Raw genomic sequence first — 16,099 nt, 5'->3', positions numbered from 1 at the left:
TGTTTGAAACTAAGGCAAAACTTTGAGCGCGTTTTTTACCCTTTTACGTACTATATTGAAAATAACAGACCTCGGCAATGAAAAGAGCGTTAAAAATCCTATAAGAATTAATATCGAACTCGATTTTTGTAGAAGTGGCGTTTGTCTAACTTTGTAACCAACCTCCTCAATTGTTGAAACTTTTAGATGACTTATGAAATCTTGCTCAATAGTGAGACTGACAAATTTTACAATGCAATTTTTTGCTAACTTTCGTTCAGTTGGGAGGGAAGGGAGCCTTTCATTTCATTTCATTGAACTTCGACTTTTCGTGGACTTGTGATGTATTACCCATTCATAATTTTCTGTTTTTGCTAATTTTATAAATTTAATCGATTCATCGTGATTTTGATTTTTTTTCATTTTTGAGTTTTTTTTTTTTTTGGTTATAAGAGTATAGGTACTCTTTTAGAATTTTTCTAATCTAGAAAAATGTCACTCTTGCCCTTGATCTGCTCATGAGAAGTTTTCTGAATAATTTCATCTTCAATCAAAATCATTGGTCATGTTGTTTTCTACATTCTAGGTATACATTCAGGGTTGGATTTCGTGCAAAATTTGCATCGAAAATTGCTTCATAAAAGTTCATTTCTGGATTTGTGTTTACTAAATTCTTAAGAATTTGTTTCAATTTTTGAACATTTCCAAAATCCAAGTAATACATTTTAAAGTTCAATCAAACGCATACCATTATACATACCTATAGCCGAAAATGCCTACAGAGTACCAATATGCAACTTCAATTACAAAATCTTTGTTGATCTTTTACCCAGTGGCCTTGGTCTTTGTTCGACCTTATCAGTTATCAACAATGGTTCTGATCTGAGCGGAGAAAGATCTTGCATCACTATTTCATATTTTTATTTTGTTGAAATTTATCTTTAGTGTAGTGGACGGCTGATTATTTGTGAAAAAAATCTTGCAAGCTCAAAATCAAGGTAACATACATTCACTGATTCGCGAAACACTTTGGAAGTATTCAGTAAATGCATAATATTTTTCTTTATCTCCTCTTTGAAGTACCTAATGTATTATTAATCGATTTTCTCAGATAACCATGAGCGATTACGACGAAAGTATAGACGGGCTGGTAGAAGAAGAGGAATCAGAAAACGATGATGAATACGACGAATACGACTCGAACGACTACGACTACTACCATCGGAGAAGGCGTTGGGATTACGATTACTCCGATCGGGAGTGCAAACGATGCAAAACTGAAGACTCCTATGGTAAGTTCAGTCACTTGAAATCAATATTGATTTTCAAAACCAAGGATCCGTTCTAATGTATAAATCTATTAACAGAATTCGTGACTATAAATCCGGTAATTCTAACCAACGTTCCCAAGTTGATGGATATGGCTTCTGTTACGGTCGCGGCTACTCTATGGAATCACATCAATGTACCTCAAGCTGTACGCAGTGTACGCGATAGATGCACGAAAAGTAGCACCCAATGGAGCACTTTGTGCGCAGACGTAATTGCATTAATCGGAGATTTACCTGTTCCTAAGCTTATTGCCGAACAGATCGATCCATATGTACGTAAAATGACCAACGAAATAACCGCTTGGGTATCGTATCATTATCGAACGGTGTTCTTGAAAAATGGACTCGATAAATTCGTTTACAGTCTGGTTTATCATATTGTTTGGTATCCTAACGGTGCTATCGATTGCGTTCAAACTGCGAGAAGTATGATGACGTCGGTGAGATTGAGCGATGTTGAAAAATTCCGATTTTTATGCGTGTATTGTTTGTACGATGACATGGGTGAAATGTCGCCGCTGATATATTTGGACAATGCTCTCGATTACTTAAGCTGTGACGAAGATCCTTTGATTTTTTATTGGTATTGTTATTTTAGAAATGAATTGGACAAGATTCCCGGATCTATCAATGTTTACATGTTACATCATGATAAAGTCGATAATTGGCCGGCCAAAGAGTATTTTTTCGATCGACTGGCATACGACGAGCAAGCACGAGAAGCTATTTCGCTAATTGACAAACATGGCGCCGTTTACCAGAAACCAGTATTGTTGAAATTGGATGAAACGCAGCGACTGCTCGTTTACATGGAACGAGCTACACAAGTGATCGTGAATTACGCTCGTCCTCGTATCAGTTCGAGATTTATTCTTCAGACGTGGTTCGAAGCTCGAAATTTGATTCACCAAGATCAGTTTTTGACTCTATTTCGAGAACTGTTAAGCTCAGGAGTAAAAGATGTCCTTCTGGCGGAGATTTGGGCCAGCGCCAGCGATGATTCCAAACAACATGTAGTCTGTGCTAATGTTCATGAAATTGTCATGAAAGTACTAACAAAATGGAGGTGGCGCGACAATAGCGATTTCGTATTCGTTTTGTTACAAGATTCCAATGCAATGATAAAACAATCTATCACAATGCAAGAATTTTTCAGCGACTACTGCAAAAAATTAATCGAGAACAGTAAATTTCAAGAACTTGATCGATTGCTGGTATTTTGTTTGCCTGATGCCGAAGATTTGGCACAATTTAAAAGCAACTTTGTGTCGGAATCTAATTTTTTCAACGCCCACTGCCAGAGATTATTGATGAAGAGTGAATTTCAAGACCTCGATCAGTTGATGGAATTCTGTCTTCCCGACCCCGAGAATTTGGTGCAGTTTAAAGTGAACTTCATTAATAATTCGAACCGTTACATTATCAATACGCATTGCGAAAGATTATTGATGAGCAATAAATTTCAAGAGCTAGGTAAATTGCTGGAATTTTGTTTTCCCGACGCTGAGGATTTACTGCAGTTTAAAATAAACTTGGTGAATAATTCGAGACTTGACGTTATCAAAACGCATTGCGAAAAATTGTTAACGAACGGTGAATTTCAAGATCTAGATCGATTGCTGACATTTTGTTTGCCTGATGCCGACTATTTGGCAAAATTTAAAAGGAATTTCGTGTATAGTTCGGAGTATAATTTTTTCAACGACCACTGCGAAAAATTATTGGTGAATGGTAAATTTCAAGAAATCGATCAGCTGCTAGAATTTTGTCTTCTCGGCGCCGAGGATATGCTGCAGTTTAAAATGAACTTGATGAATAATTCGGAATCTGACGTTATCAAAACGCACTGCGAAAGGTTATTAAAGAACAGTGAATTTCAACAGCTAGATCGATTGCTGACATTTTGTTTGCCTGATGCCGACTATTCGGCAAAATTCAAGAGGAACTTTGTGTATAGTACGGAGTCTAATTTTTTCAACGTCTACTGCCAAAAATTATTGGTGAATGGTAAATTTCAAGAGATCGATCAGCTGCTAGAATTTTGTTTTTTCGACGCCGAGGATTTGCTGCAGTGTAAAATGAACTTGATAAGTAATGCGAAACATAACGATAAAATCAAAACGCATTGCGAAAAATTATTAACGAACGGTGAATTTCAAGAGCTTGATCGACTGCTGGAGTTCTGTCTGCCTGGCGCCGAAAATGCAGCGCGGTTTAAAAAAAACCTTGTGAAGAATTCGAAACACGTTAGAAAAACCTGCTTGGCGTTTTATTCCTCGGGTAACCTGAACGATTTGAATAATTATCTCAAGCAACTTTTAACCCCGTATCCCGATACTGTGGTCCAGTATAAAAAGAAGTTGATAACTTCGTCGCGCGGAATCGATATGTGTGTTGGTATCATGGATACAAAATTTTCTATCCTGGATGGAATTTTAGAAGACGCTTTAAAAGATCCGATTTCGATAACAGAATTCAAAAAAACGATGATTTTTTCACCCGCGGCCATTTCTAAACTAACCGATTCGTTATTGAATAATCGTCTAAACGCCGTACAAACCTGTATTGATCGTTATCTCATCTCGACCGATGAAAGATACGCGTTGAAGAAGCAATTGGTCGGCGATATTATGAAGCTGATACAGGCGATATTGCGTGAGAACGATGAATCGTATTTGCAAACTGTTTTGATTTGGTGGTTTGGAAATGAAAATGCCGTGCAAGAGTTCAAACGCTCGTTACACTTCGATTCAGTTTTCATCGAGATGTTGAAAGATTGTGTGTTTCTCGAGTACCACCAGTACATATCGCGTTGCAAGTTCAAATACATGTATGCTAGCTCGAGCTCGAGCGACTTCAACGCTTTCGATAGGTTTTTAAATTGGTATTTTCAGTCGCCGGTTAAAGTAAAAGAGTACAAAATGAAGGTTATTTATTCGTATTCGAAAATAGACGTGTTCCAGACTTTTTTGAGAGGAGCTCGAGGCGATACGCAGTTGAAAACGGTGTTACAATGGTTTTTCAAAAATGACACCGCCGAAATTGCTAAATTCAAAAAGCGTGCTGGTAAAAGTAAAATTACTGACTTAATTTAGATAGTTTATTGTAAGTATGTACTTATGTGTGGTTTTTTTTAGTTGAGTTGTCTCTTATTATGATATTATCATATCCTTTTAAATTTTTATTCTTTGTTTTTTTTTGTTGTGAATTGACTGTCATCATTAAGTACCTAAATTCCTACGTTATTATTAGCTTTTAGTGTTAATTTTGGGCGTTTTTTCATTATGAATTGACTTATTATGTTAAGTATCCATGTTTTTATAAAAAGTTAAAACTTGTTTCGATTTTTCAAATGAAAGTACTTACTACGAATATAAACATTTTGCTGTAGGTACATAAAAATCTGTAAAATTCTTTTTTCATTCAATTTAAGGTTTCATCATTTTCTTGAGAACTGAACTCGTCAATATATCATCATCGAGTCGTATAACCGCTCGTGGTGGTATCGCGTACAAATCAACGCGTACCCTTATGCCGAATTGGGTATTTGGGCTAACATCCTTTATGTTGGTGTTGCCTCTATCGCGTTGATGACGACCTCGGACCTATTCAAAAATCAAAAATTGGAACAACGGTGAACATGCGTGATGTTAAGTGCGTTTACATTTTGGAATATGCATTTCTATTAGGTAATCGGTTTGAGAAAGAATATTGAGTTAAATCGTATGGAGAATATAGTTGGTTTTATTGGTCATCTTCATCTTTAATCATTATGTTCAATAAATACGTACTTACCTGCCTACTTGATGACAGCAGTGATTCATTTTTAGAATTGAATGTATCCAGGAAAAAATGTCAAATGTTCATCAATTTTCGACCAATCTTTCAAACTTCCTCGATCCCATAGGTATCAATTTTGATGCCTATTTTGAATCTATAAAATATCAAAATGACGATGATTTTGATAACTTCAACCATCTCGGCAGAAAATAACTGGATCTGATTAAATTAGATGAGATCGGATTTAGACGTTCCGTAGATCCAATTTGATTTCACCAGGATCAGATCTAAAATTAGATATAAAAGTTCTGATCAGGCACACCTCACCAAAATACTACTTTCGCAAGTTGACGTACGGGCTCAAATTCTGAAGTGTGATTAAATTTTGAAAAATTTAATTTCTAGCAATTCGAATATTGGAAAGAGATGGATGGTATTCGAGAAAATTCGAAAAATGCAGTGAACTTTCTTCATTTCTTTTTAGAAGAAGAACACGTCTTTTCTTTTTGTTCAAAATCAGCGCAACTCCTTCAGTTTTAAGCAATGTTTTTTGTAGGAAATTAGGAACTTGGTAAATTTTCAATCAATGATTATTTTCAAAAACTTGATAATAGTCAGTTTAGCGACAATACCTATTGATTTTTTTGTACAATGTTGACAAAATTTTATGCAATGATGATAATTGTTGAAACTTTTAGGTGACTTATGAAATCTTGCTCAATAGTACGACTGAAAAATTTCACTATGCAATTTTTTGCTAACTTTCGTTCAGTTAGGAGGGGAGGGGGGCTTTCATTGAACTTCAACTTTTCGTTGATTTGTGATGTATACCCATTCATTTTTGTTTTTGCCAAATTTTATATTCAAGAGTACTCTTTTAGAATTTTTCTAATCTAGAAAAATGTCACTCTTGCCCTTGATCTGCTCTTCTCATGAGAAGTTTTCTGAATGAAAGTGTTTCATCTGCAATAAAAATCAAAATCAATAGTCATGTTGTTTTTACATTCAGGGTTGGACTTCGTGCAAAATTTGCCTCGAAAATTGCTTCTTAAAAGTTCATTTCTGGATTTATTTTGTGTTTACTAAATTCTTATGAATTTGTTTCAATTGAAGGGCTAATTGTGAAAGTCGCCTTAGTCATTTTTTTGTTCACACAACTTTAAACATTTTTTTTTTCATATTTCATCAATTTTAAAGGGAAAAATGAGTATTGTAATGCATTCTGGGATAGTTGAAGATGTTTTTTTAATACTTGACCATGAAGTTTTTACATTATCACTGAAGCAGGACAACAACGTTTTCATTGATTTGTACAAAAATCACTGCTGACTAAGGCGACTTTCACAATTAGCCCTTCAATTTTTGAACATTTCCAATATCCAAGTAATATTAAGTTCAGTCAAACGCATACAATTTATATAGTCGAAAATGCCTACAGAGTACCAATATGCAACTTCAATTACAGAATCTTTGTTGATCTTTTTCCTTGCCCTTGGCCCTTGGCCTTTGTTTGATCTTATCAGTTATCATCCATGTTGGCTATACTGTCTATAATGTTGGCGTAGGTAATGGCGTATCAGTAATTCAGTATCTTGCATCTAATCTAATTTTATTTTGTTGAAATTCATCTTTAGTGTAGTGGACGGCTGATTATTTGTGAAAAAAATCTTCCAAGTTCACAATCAAGGTAACATACATTCACTTCACTGTTCCGCGAAACACGAAAGTATTCAGTACTAAATGCATAAGTAATATTTTTCTTCATCTCCTCTTTGAAGTAATGTATTATTAATCGATTTTCTCAGATAACCATGAGCGATTACGACGAAAGTGTAGACGGGCTGGCAGAAGATGAGGAATCTGCCGAATCTGAAAGCAGTGATGAAATCGACGAAGAAAGCGAATATGCCGACTATCTGAGAATGAATTGGGGTTGGGAATTCGATGGCGACACTAACTTCGATCGCAAGTGCAAACGATGCAAAACTGAAGACTCTTATAGTAAGATCAATTCAATATTGATTTTCAAAACCGAGGATCCGTTCTAATGTGTGAATTTTTCAACAGAATTCGTGACTATAAATCCGGTAATTCTAACCAACGTTCCCAAATTAATGGATATGGCTTCTGTTACGGTTGCAGCAAGTCTATGGAATCACATCAATGTTCCTAAAGCTGTACGCAGTGTAAGCGATAGATGTACGAAAAGAAGCACCCAATGGAGCTCATTGTGCGGAGACGTAATCGCATTAGTCGCAAAGTTACCGGTTCCAAAACCAATCGCCGAACAGATCGATCGATATGTACGCAAAATGACCAACGAAATAACCGCTTGGGTATCGTATCATTATAGAACGGTGTTTTTGAGAAATGGGCTCGATAAATTCGTCTACAGTCTGGTTTATCATATTGTTTGGTATCCAAACGGTGCTATCGACTGCGTTCAAACTGCCAGAAGTATGATGACGTCGATGAGATTGAGCGATGTTGAAAAATTCCGATTTTTATGCGTGTATTGTTTGTACGATGACATGAATGAAATGTCGCCGCTGATGTATTTGGACAATACTATAGATTACTTGAGCTGTAACGAAGATACTTTGATTTTTTATTGGTATTGTTATTTTAGAAATGAATTGGACCAGATTCCGGGATACAATCAGAATGTATCTATCAACATTTACATGTTACATCATGATAAAGTCGATAATTGGCCAGCCAAAGAGTATTTTTTCGATCGACTAGCATACGACGAGCAAGCACGAGAAGCTATTCGGCTGATTGACAATCATGGCGCCGTTTACCAGAAAGCAGTATTGCTGAAATTGGATGAAACGCAGCGTCTGCACGTTTACATGGAACGAGCTACGCAAGTGATCGTGAATTACGCTCGTCCTCGCATCAGTTCGAGATTTATTCTTCAGACGTGGTTCGAAGCTCGGAATTTGATAAGCAAAGATCAGTTTTTGATTTTATTTCGACAACTGTTGAACTCAGAAGTGAAAGATGTTCTCCTGATGGAGATTTGGGCCAGTGCTAACGATGATTTCAAACAACACGTAGTCTGCGCTAATGTTCATGAAATTATCAGAAATGTATTGATAGTATGGAAGTGGCGCGACGATTGTGATTTCATATTTGTTTTGTTACAAGATGCCAATGCTACGATGAAAAAATCAATCACAATGCAAGCATTTTTCAACGAATACTGCAAAAGATTAATAAGGAACAGCAAATGTGAAGAGCTTGATCGATTGCTGGTATTCTGTTTGCCTGATACCGAAGATTTGGCTCAATTTAAAATGAACTTCGTGTATGGTTCGGAATCTGATTTTTTCAATGAACAATGCGGAATATTATTGATTAGCAGTAAGTTTCACGAGCTCAATCAGTTGCTGGAATTTTGTTTTTCCGACGCCGAGGTTTTGCTGAACTTCAAAAAGAACTTCATCAATAATTCGAAAAATAACATTATCAGTAGGCATTGCGAAAGATTATTAACGAGCGGTAGATTTCAAGAGGTTGGCGTATTGCTGGAATTTTGTTTTCCCGACGCTGAGGATTTGCTGCAGTTTAAAATAAACTTGGTGAATAATTCGAAGCATACTATTATCAAATTGCATTACGTAAGATTATTAACGAGCAGTAAATTTCAAGAGCTTGATCAATTGCTGGAATTTTGTTTACCTGATGCTGACCATTTGGCAAAATTTAAAAGAAACCTCGTGTACAGTTTGGAGTTTTTCCTTTTCGACACCCACTGCGAAAAATTGTTGGTGGATGGTAAATATCAAGAGTTCGATCAGCTGCTGAAATTTTGTCTTCCCGACGTCGAGGATTTTCTGCAGTTTAAAACGAACTTCATGAATAATTCAAAACGTAACCTCATCCATACGCATTGCGAAAACTTATTAATGAACTGTAAATTTAAAGAGCTTGATCGACTGCTGGAATTTTGTCTGCCTGGCGCTGATAATTTAGCCCAGTTTAAAGTGAACCTCGTGAAGAATTCGAAACATGTTAGAAAAACCTGCTTGGCGTTTTATTCCTCAGGTGATTTAAAGGGTTTGAATGATTATCTCAAACGACTTTTAACCTCTGATGCTGTGGTCCAGTATAAAAAGGATTTGATAACATCTTCGCACGGAATAGACACGTGTGTTGGTCTGATGGATACAAAATTTTCCAGCCTGAATGGAATTTTACAGGACGTTCCGATTTCGATAACTGAGTTTAAAAAGACGATGATTTTTTCATCTGCGGCTATTTCTAAACTAACCGATTCATTATTGAATAATCGTTTGAACGTCGTACAATTCTGTATTGATCGTTATCTCATCTCCACTGATGATAGATACGCGTTGAAGAAGCAATTGATTGGCGATATTACGCAGCTAATGCAGGCGGTATTGAGTAAAAACGATGAATCGTATTTGCAAACAGTTTTGGTTTGGTGGTTTGGAAGTGAAAATGCCGTGCAAGAGTTCAAACGCACGTTGGACTTGGATTCAATTTTCATCAGTGTATTGAAAGATTGTGTGTTTCTCGAGTACCATCATTATTTGACGCAATGCAGGTTTAAATATGGTATCTGGAGCGACTTCGACGTTCTCGATCGGTTTTTAAATTGGTATTTTCAGTCGCCGGTGAAAATAAAAGAGTACAAAATGAAGATTATTCATTCGTATTCGAAAATAGATATGTTCCAGACTTTATTGAGAGGAAATCGAGGCGATATGCAGTTGAAAGAGGTGTTACAATGGTTTTTCAAAAAGGACACCGCCGAAATTGCTAAATTCAAAAGGCGTCAAAAGGCGTGCTGGTAAAAGTAAAATTACTAATCTTATTTAGATAGTTTATTGTATGTATGTGTTTTTTTTTGTTGGTTGAGTTGGATGTATTGTTTTTTATTATTGTCTTTTTTAAAAGTTATTCTTTGCTTTTTTTGTTGTGAATTGACTATGATTATAAAGTACCTAAATTCCTTACGTTATTATTAGCTTTTATTGTTATTTTTGTGCGTTTTTCATCAAGAATTAACTTATCATGTTAAGTTGGTATCCATGACTTTCTGAAAATTTAAAACTTGTTTCGATTTTTCAAATTAAAGTATGTACTACGATACTACGAATTATTTTTTCATTCAATTTAAAGGTTTATCATATTCGTGAGAACTGAACTCGTCATTCGTCAATATCATCTATTCAAAAATCAAAAATCGGAGCAACGGTCAACATGTGTGATGTTGAAGTGCGTTTGCATTTTGGAATGTTTCTCCTCGTAGCAGAATAAGAGACGAATACTCGAGACCTCTTTCAATAAGTATTGAAAATATTATAACCAGTCATCAATGTTATCATTCTCTAATTATTGCAATGTTGGTTACTTTTACCCATCATCAATCGCTTACAAGGTTGCACAAAAAATTTTCAACAGGAAAAAAGGGAATTGAAAATACGGGCCCCGAAATACACAACTAGCAAAAATTTCAGGTGCTGAGATTCATTTTTCAATTGAAGGGCTAATTGTGAAAGTCGCCTTAGTCATTTTTTTGTTCACACAACTTTAAACGTTTTTTTTTAGTCATTTTTTTGTTCACACAAATTTAAACGTTTTTTTTTTCATATTTCATAAATTTTAAAGGGAAAAATGAGTATTGTAATGCATTCTTGGATAGTTGAAGATGTTTTTTTTAATACCTGACCATAAATTTTTTACATTACCATTGAAGTGGGACAACAACGTTTTCATTGATTTGTACAAAAATTGCTTCTGACTAAGGCGACTTTCACAATTAGCCCTTCAATTTTTCGCAAATGTTTAAAAATTCAAATTTTACCCATTTTTTATGAAAAAAAAAAAAACGAATTTGATCAAATTAACGTGAAAGCCTCAAGCCTGAGATTCGGTTTGTAGGTACGAAGAACAAGAAAATATGCTGAAGACTCAGTCATTTTTTTCAATTGTAGAGAAAATGTAGGTATCTAGGTGATTTTTTTCGCTCAATTTACAAGATTGATGAATTTTACAATACAATTTTCTATAAGTTTTGTTGGATCGCTTTCGGATTTCGTTAAACTTTTGGTATAAAATTTTACCTACTGAATTTTATTTTGCTTTGAAGACATTTGATTCGAACAATTGGTCGTTATTTTGACTTTTTCCCCCATTTTCAAGACACTATATTTTTTGTTCGTCAAGTTTCATTTCTTTTTATCCAATTATCGACTGTTCTCTCGGAATTAAATAAATTTTCAAACAGTTCGCAAAATTTCGTTCAATTTTGTAGATTTTTCTAATGGTTTTCAGCCATAGATCATCTTTTTTGGTTGTTTCCAATTTCTTAATTTTATTTTCGGTGAAGTGTTTTGGATAAAAGTGTTTCAATTTTCAATAAAAATCAATTGGCTAAATTTTATACTTTTTACCTAATTTTTCTGAATTTCTTTCAATCATATGAACATTCCCAATAATTTTTAAAGTTCAAACTGAAACAATTGAAGTACTTACTGTAAAAATACTTAGATCCCGCCAAGTCAAATCCGCCCAAGTGCCATTTAAAGAAAACACATTGGAAACTTGACTTTGAAAGTTGAATAGATGAAACTTTGATGAATCATCAACTGTCCGATGCCGCATTTTTTATACAATATTGTGAACCATTCAAGATTTTGTAATACTTACACTTAATCGTATCTCAAATCTGTAATTTAAATCACTAAACAAACAAAACTCCAATCGAAGACTCAAAGGACGAAGAAATACTGGTACTATTTTTACTTTCGAAAATGCCTGCAAAGTACCGGTATGCAACTTAAGAAACGAAAGGAGAAGAACAAGAATGCTGAATGGAGTGTTGCGCATGACGTGGTACGCACAATTGTTGCAGAGTTCTTCTTGTTGATCAGTTGATCTTATCAGCATTCAATCATCGTTATCGTTATGATTAGTTAGTGGTGAGGTGATCGTTTCCAGTTTATGTATTTTACTTTTATTCTTTTATTTTGTTGAAATTTATACAGTGGTTATTGTAAAATACATCTACGAAGTACAAAATCAAGGTAACATACATATTGCTTACATTATTCCTGATTTTTCTCCATCTCATCTATGAAGTAATAATGTAAAAATATAATATACTAAAATCGACGTTCACAGATAGCCATGAGCGATAACGACGAAATTGTAGAAGAGATAGACGAAGAGGATGAGGAATCTGAAAGTGATAGCAGTGATGAAACCGACGAAGACGAAAAATCTCAAAACAATGACGAATTGCACAACGAAGAAGACGATTATTACCGTTGGAAATACGGTGACTACGATAACGAGTGCAAACGATGTAAAACTGAAGACTCTTATAGTAAGTTCAATCACTTGAAATCAGTATTGATTTTCAAAAGCGAGGATCCGTTCTAATGTGTAAATTTTTCAATAGAATTCGTCACTATAAATTCGGCAATTCTAACCGACGTTCCCAAATTAATGGACATGGCTTCTGTTACGGTCGCGGCCAGTCTATGGAATCACATCAATGTACCTAAAGCTGTATCCAGTGTAAGTAAAAGATGTACGTCAAGCAGCACCCAATGGAGCACTTTGCGCGGAAACGTAATCGCATTAATCGAACGGTTACAAGTTTCTAAACCAATCGTCAAACAGATCAAACGATATATACGCAAAATGGCCAACGAAATAACCGCTTGGGTATCGTATCATTATAGAACAGTGTTTTTGAAAAATGGACTCGATAAATTCGTCTACAGTCTCGTGTATCATATTGTTTGGTACCCTGACGGTGCTATCGATTGCGTTCAAACTGCGAGAAGTATGATGACGTCGGTGAGATTGAGCGATGTTGAAAAGTTCAGATTTTTATGCGTTTATTGTTTGTACGATGACATGGATGAAATGTCGCCGCTGATATATTTGGATAATGCTCTCGATTACTTAAACTGTAACGAAGATCCTTTGATTTTTTATTGGTATTGTTATTTTAGAAATGAATTGGACCAGATTCCGGGATCTATTAATGAATACATGTTACATCATGATAAAGTCGATAATTGGCCAGCCAAAGAGTATTTTTTCGATCGACTGGATTACGACGAGCAAGTCCGAGAGGCGATTTGGCTAATTGACAAACATGGCGCTGTTTACCAAAAAGTAGTATTGTTGAAATTGGATGAAACGCAGCGTCTGCGTGTTTACATGAAACGAGCTATTCAAGTAATCGTGAATTACGCTGGTTCTGATATCAATTCGAGATTTATTCCTCAGACGTGGTTGGAAGCTCGGCATTTGATGAGCAAAGATCAGTTTTTGATTGTATTTCGAATACTGTTGAACTCATACGTACAAGATGTCCTTCTGAAGGAGATTTGGGCCAGCGCCAACGACGATTTCAAACAACACGTAGTGTGTGCTAATGTTCATGAAATTGTCAAGATAGTATTAACAAAATGGAAGTGGCGCGACAATTGCGATTTCGTATTCGTTTTGTTACAAGATTCCAATGCAATGATAAAACAATCGGTCACAGTGCAAGAATTTTTCATCGACTACTGCGAGAAATTAATAAAGAATAGTAATTTTCAAGAACTTGATCGATTGCTGGTATTTTGTTTGCCTGATGCGGGCGATTTGGCAGAATTTAAAAGGGACTTTGTGTATAATACGAAATCTGAGTTTTTCAACGCTCATTGCGAAAAATTATTGACAAATAGTAAATTTCAAGAGTTCGATCAGTTGCTGGAATTTTGTTTTTCCGACGCCGAGGTTTTGCTGAACTTTAAAACGAACTTCATCAATAATTCTACTGCCATTTCTAAACTGAACTCGTTATCTCATCTCGACTGAGGATAGATGCATGTTGAAGAAGCGATAAATCGGCGATATTACGAAGTTGATGCAGGCGGTATTGCGTAAGAACAATGGTAAATCATGTTTGCAAACAGTTTTGATTTGGTTTTTTCGAAATAAGAGTTCAAACGCACGTTACACTTGGATTCGGTTTTCATCGAGATGTTGAAGGATAGCATATTTTACTAGTACGATTGTTTTTTGACTCAAAAGTAGGTTCAAATATGGTATCTCGAGCGACTTCAACGTTCTTGATAGGTTTTTAAATAGGTATTTTCAGTCGCTAGTTATAGTAAAAGAGTACAAAATGAAAGTTATTCATTCGTATTCGAAAATAGATAATTTCCACACTTTATTGAGAGGAAATCGAGGCGATATGGATTTGAAAGCGGTGTTACAATGGTTTTTCGAAAATGACGTCGTCGAAATTGCTCAATTCAAAAGGCATGGTGGTAAAATTACTAGCCTTATTTAGGCTGTTTTGTACCCGGATTTATTGTTTCTTATTATGATTTTTATTCTTTGTTTTTTTCGTTGTGAATGGACTATTAGTATTATCTAAATCTCCATACTTAATGTACGTAATTGTTGACTTTTAGTGTCATTTTCGTGCGTTTTTTCATCAAGAATTGATTTATCATGTTACTTGTTTCGATTATTTAAATGAAAGTTTTAAGAATATAAACGTTTTGTCGTTCATAAAAATCTGTAAAGTTATTTTTTCCTTCAATTCAGGATTTTTTGAACCAACAAAAGGGAATGAAAAGAAAGTCCTAAAATACACCACTAGCAAAAATTTCAGCAGTGTAATATTCATTTTTCGATTTTTTGGCAAATTTTTAAACATTTAAAATTGGGGTATTTCTTATGGAAAAATCAAAATTTAATCAAATTAGCATAAGAAGCTGAAGTTTGGTTTGTACCCTATTTACCTACTACCTTCCGAGTTGATTGGTGATGGAGAAACCAGTGGATTTTTTTGGGAATGAAAATGAATCTCAGCATCTGAACTCAGGTTATCCATCTTTGTGGCCCTTTCAATCGATTCAGGCATATATTTTCAAAATATTTTTGTACCGGCTCAAATCTAAAATTCCCTCCAGCAATTATTTTTGAAAAAATCACCACCTTTGAGACCTCTTCGGTTGATTTAAGCACATGTACGTACTTTTAAAACAGGGATGAGGCCCGGCCCAGGACCAGGACCCAAAACCCGAAAAAGCCCCGATTATTTCCTTGAAGCCCGAATGTCCAAGCCCCAAAACCTTAAAAACTGTAACCTACAAAGCCCTGGCCCAAAGCCCGAAACCTTTTTCTCTGAAAACCAAGCCCAAAACGTGAGCACTGACACTCAAACTGTGATCAGGGCTTTTCGGAGCTTGTAAATTTTGTAAATTTTTATTGTAATTACCGTTCAGTGCATCTCAAAAGTCAAAAAAGATGATTATCAAAAAAAAATTCAGAACTTTCAGCAAAAAGTTTAATATTTCAAGGGGTTTTTGATACAGTAGATATTTATATTCTGTTGGTAGTTCATTGTTCTTTGAAAAATGATACTTGAAATTATGAAAAATTTGGACAATAATTAAAAATTCCAAAAAATTTAATTCTGATTGAAAACGAAAAAAAAACAGTTCCATTCAAATAATTTTGAAAAAAGCAATCGGAATCTGACCTTAAAATATTTTTTTCCCAACAGAAAATCAAATAAGATTTACTTTATTCTTTATTAAAATTACGATTTCAAGCCCCAAAAACCCCCGGAAAGCCCTGGACACTCAGCCCTGAAACCCAAACCCCAAAATTTCCTGGGCCCCAATCCAAGCCCAAAACCTAATAATTTTTTGATTGAAAGCCCAAGCCCCGGAACCCGACAAAAAAATCGTTCGGGGCCTCATCCCTGTTTTAAAACCTTTTTGCGATGGTTCTAATCCAAAATTTTCGTGTTTTTTTTTCAAAAATAATCGCAAAAAAAATATTTTAGCTTTCTATACCAATTCGATCAAATTTTTAATTTTGATTTTTTTCATGAGATGTAGATAAAGGGCAAACAACCTGCTCTGCAACGCATGCCTCATAAATCATAATCAAAAGTGTGAGCAATTTTTTCAGCAATTTCATACCAACACATTTTAACCAGAAAACAA

At 35.0% G+C, this 16,099-nt stretch overlaps 3 protein-coding genes across 5 annotated transcripts; all 3 read left to right on the top strand.

Moving 5' to 3' along the window:
- Positions 1-749: 749 nt before the first annotated feature.
- Positions 750-4,712, top strand: LOC135848908 (uncharacterized). 3 transcript variants are annotated; one of them, XM_065369018.1, is made up of 3 exons: positions 750-1,014; positions 1,091-1,271; positions 1,347-4,712. In XM_065369018.1, the coding sequence occupies exons 2-3, from the start codon at positions 1,097-1,099 to the stop codon at positions 4,403-4,405; spliced, it is 3,234 nt and encodes a 1,077-aa protein (XP_065225090.1). In that variant the 5' UTR covers positions 750-1,014; positions 1,091-1,096; the 3' UTR covers positions 4,406-4,712. The 3 variants fall into 3 exon arrangements, with proteins under 3 accessions (XP_065225090.1, XP_065225082.1, XP_065225074.1); XM_065369010.1 differs by having other exon boundaries at positions 750-1,021; XM_065369002.1 differs by having other exon boundaries at positions 751-977.
- A 1,821-nt stretch (positions 4,713-6,533) lies between these two features.
- On the top strand, positions 6,534-10,214 carry LOC135848900 (uncharacterized). The gene is made up of 3 exons (XM_065368990.1): positions 6,534-6,777; positions 6,896-7,091; positions 7,158-10,214. Exons 2-3 carry the CDS (start codon positions 6,902-6,904, stop codon positions 9,914-9,916), a joined length of 2,949 nt encoding a protein of 982 aa, XP_065225062.1. The 5' UTR covers positions 6,534-6,777; positions 6,896-6,901; the 3' UTR covers positions 9,917-10,214.
- Positions 10,215-11,910: 1,696 nt separating this feature from the next.
- Positions 11,911-14,072, top strand: LOC135848929 (uncharacterized). Its single transcript, XM_065369028.1, has 3 exons — positions 11,911-12,151; positions 12,249-12,453; positions 12,529-14,072. Exons 2-3 carry the CDS (start codon positions 12,255-12,257, stop codon positions 13,947-13,949), a joined length of 1,620 nt encoding a protein of 539 aa, XP_065225100.1. The 5' UTR covers positions 11,911-12,151; positions 12,249-12,254; the 3' UTR covers positions 13,950-14,072.
- The last annotated feature ends 2,027 nt before the right edge of the window (positions 14,073-16,099 follow it).

The sequence above is a fragment of the Planococcus citri genome, chromosome 1 (genome assembly GCF_950023065.1).
Source record: "Planococcus citri chromosome 1, ihPlaCitr1.1, whole genome shotgun sequence".
In the NCBI taxonomy this organism is placed as follows: domain Eukaryota; kingdom Metazoa; phylum Arthropoda; class Insecta; order Hemiptera; family Pseudococcidae; genus Planococcus; species Planococcus citri.
Note: the sequence above shows the minus strand (reverse complement) of the source record. Positions and strands in the feature narration are given on the sequence as shown.

Bases quoted from the DNA above. Each gene is read 5' to 3' on its own strand.
- LOC135848929 (XM_065369028.1), top strand. From the start codon at position 12,255: ATGAGCGATAACGACGAAATTGTAGAAGAGATAGACGAAGAGGATGAG. The intron at 12,454-12,528 runs GTAAGTTCAATC...ATTTTTCAATAG, and splicing joins TAAAACTGAAGACTCTTATA to AATTCGTCACTATAAATTCG.
- LOC135848908 (XM_065369018.1), top strand. From the start codon at position 1,097: ATGAGCGATTACGACGAAAGTATAGACGGGCTGGTAGAAGAAGAGGAA. The intron at 1,272-1,346 runs GTAAGTTCAGTC...ATCTATTAACAG, and splicing joins CAAAACTGAAGACTCCTATG to AATTCGTGACTATAAATCCG.
- LOC135848900 (XM_065368990.1), top strand. From the start codon at position 6,902: ATGAGCGATTACGACGAAAGTGTAGACGGGCTGGCAGAAGATGAGGAA. The intron at 7,092-7,157 runs GTAAGATCAATT...ATTTTTCAACAG, and splicing joins CAAAACTGAAGACTCTTATA to AATTCGTGACTATAAATCCG.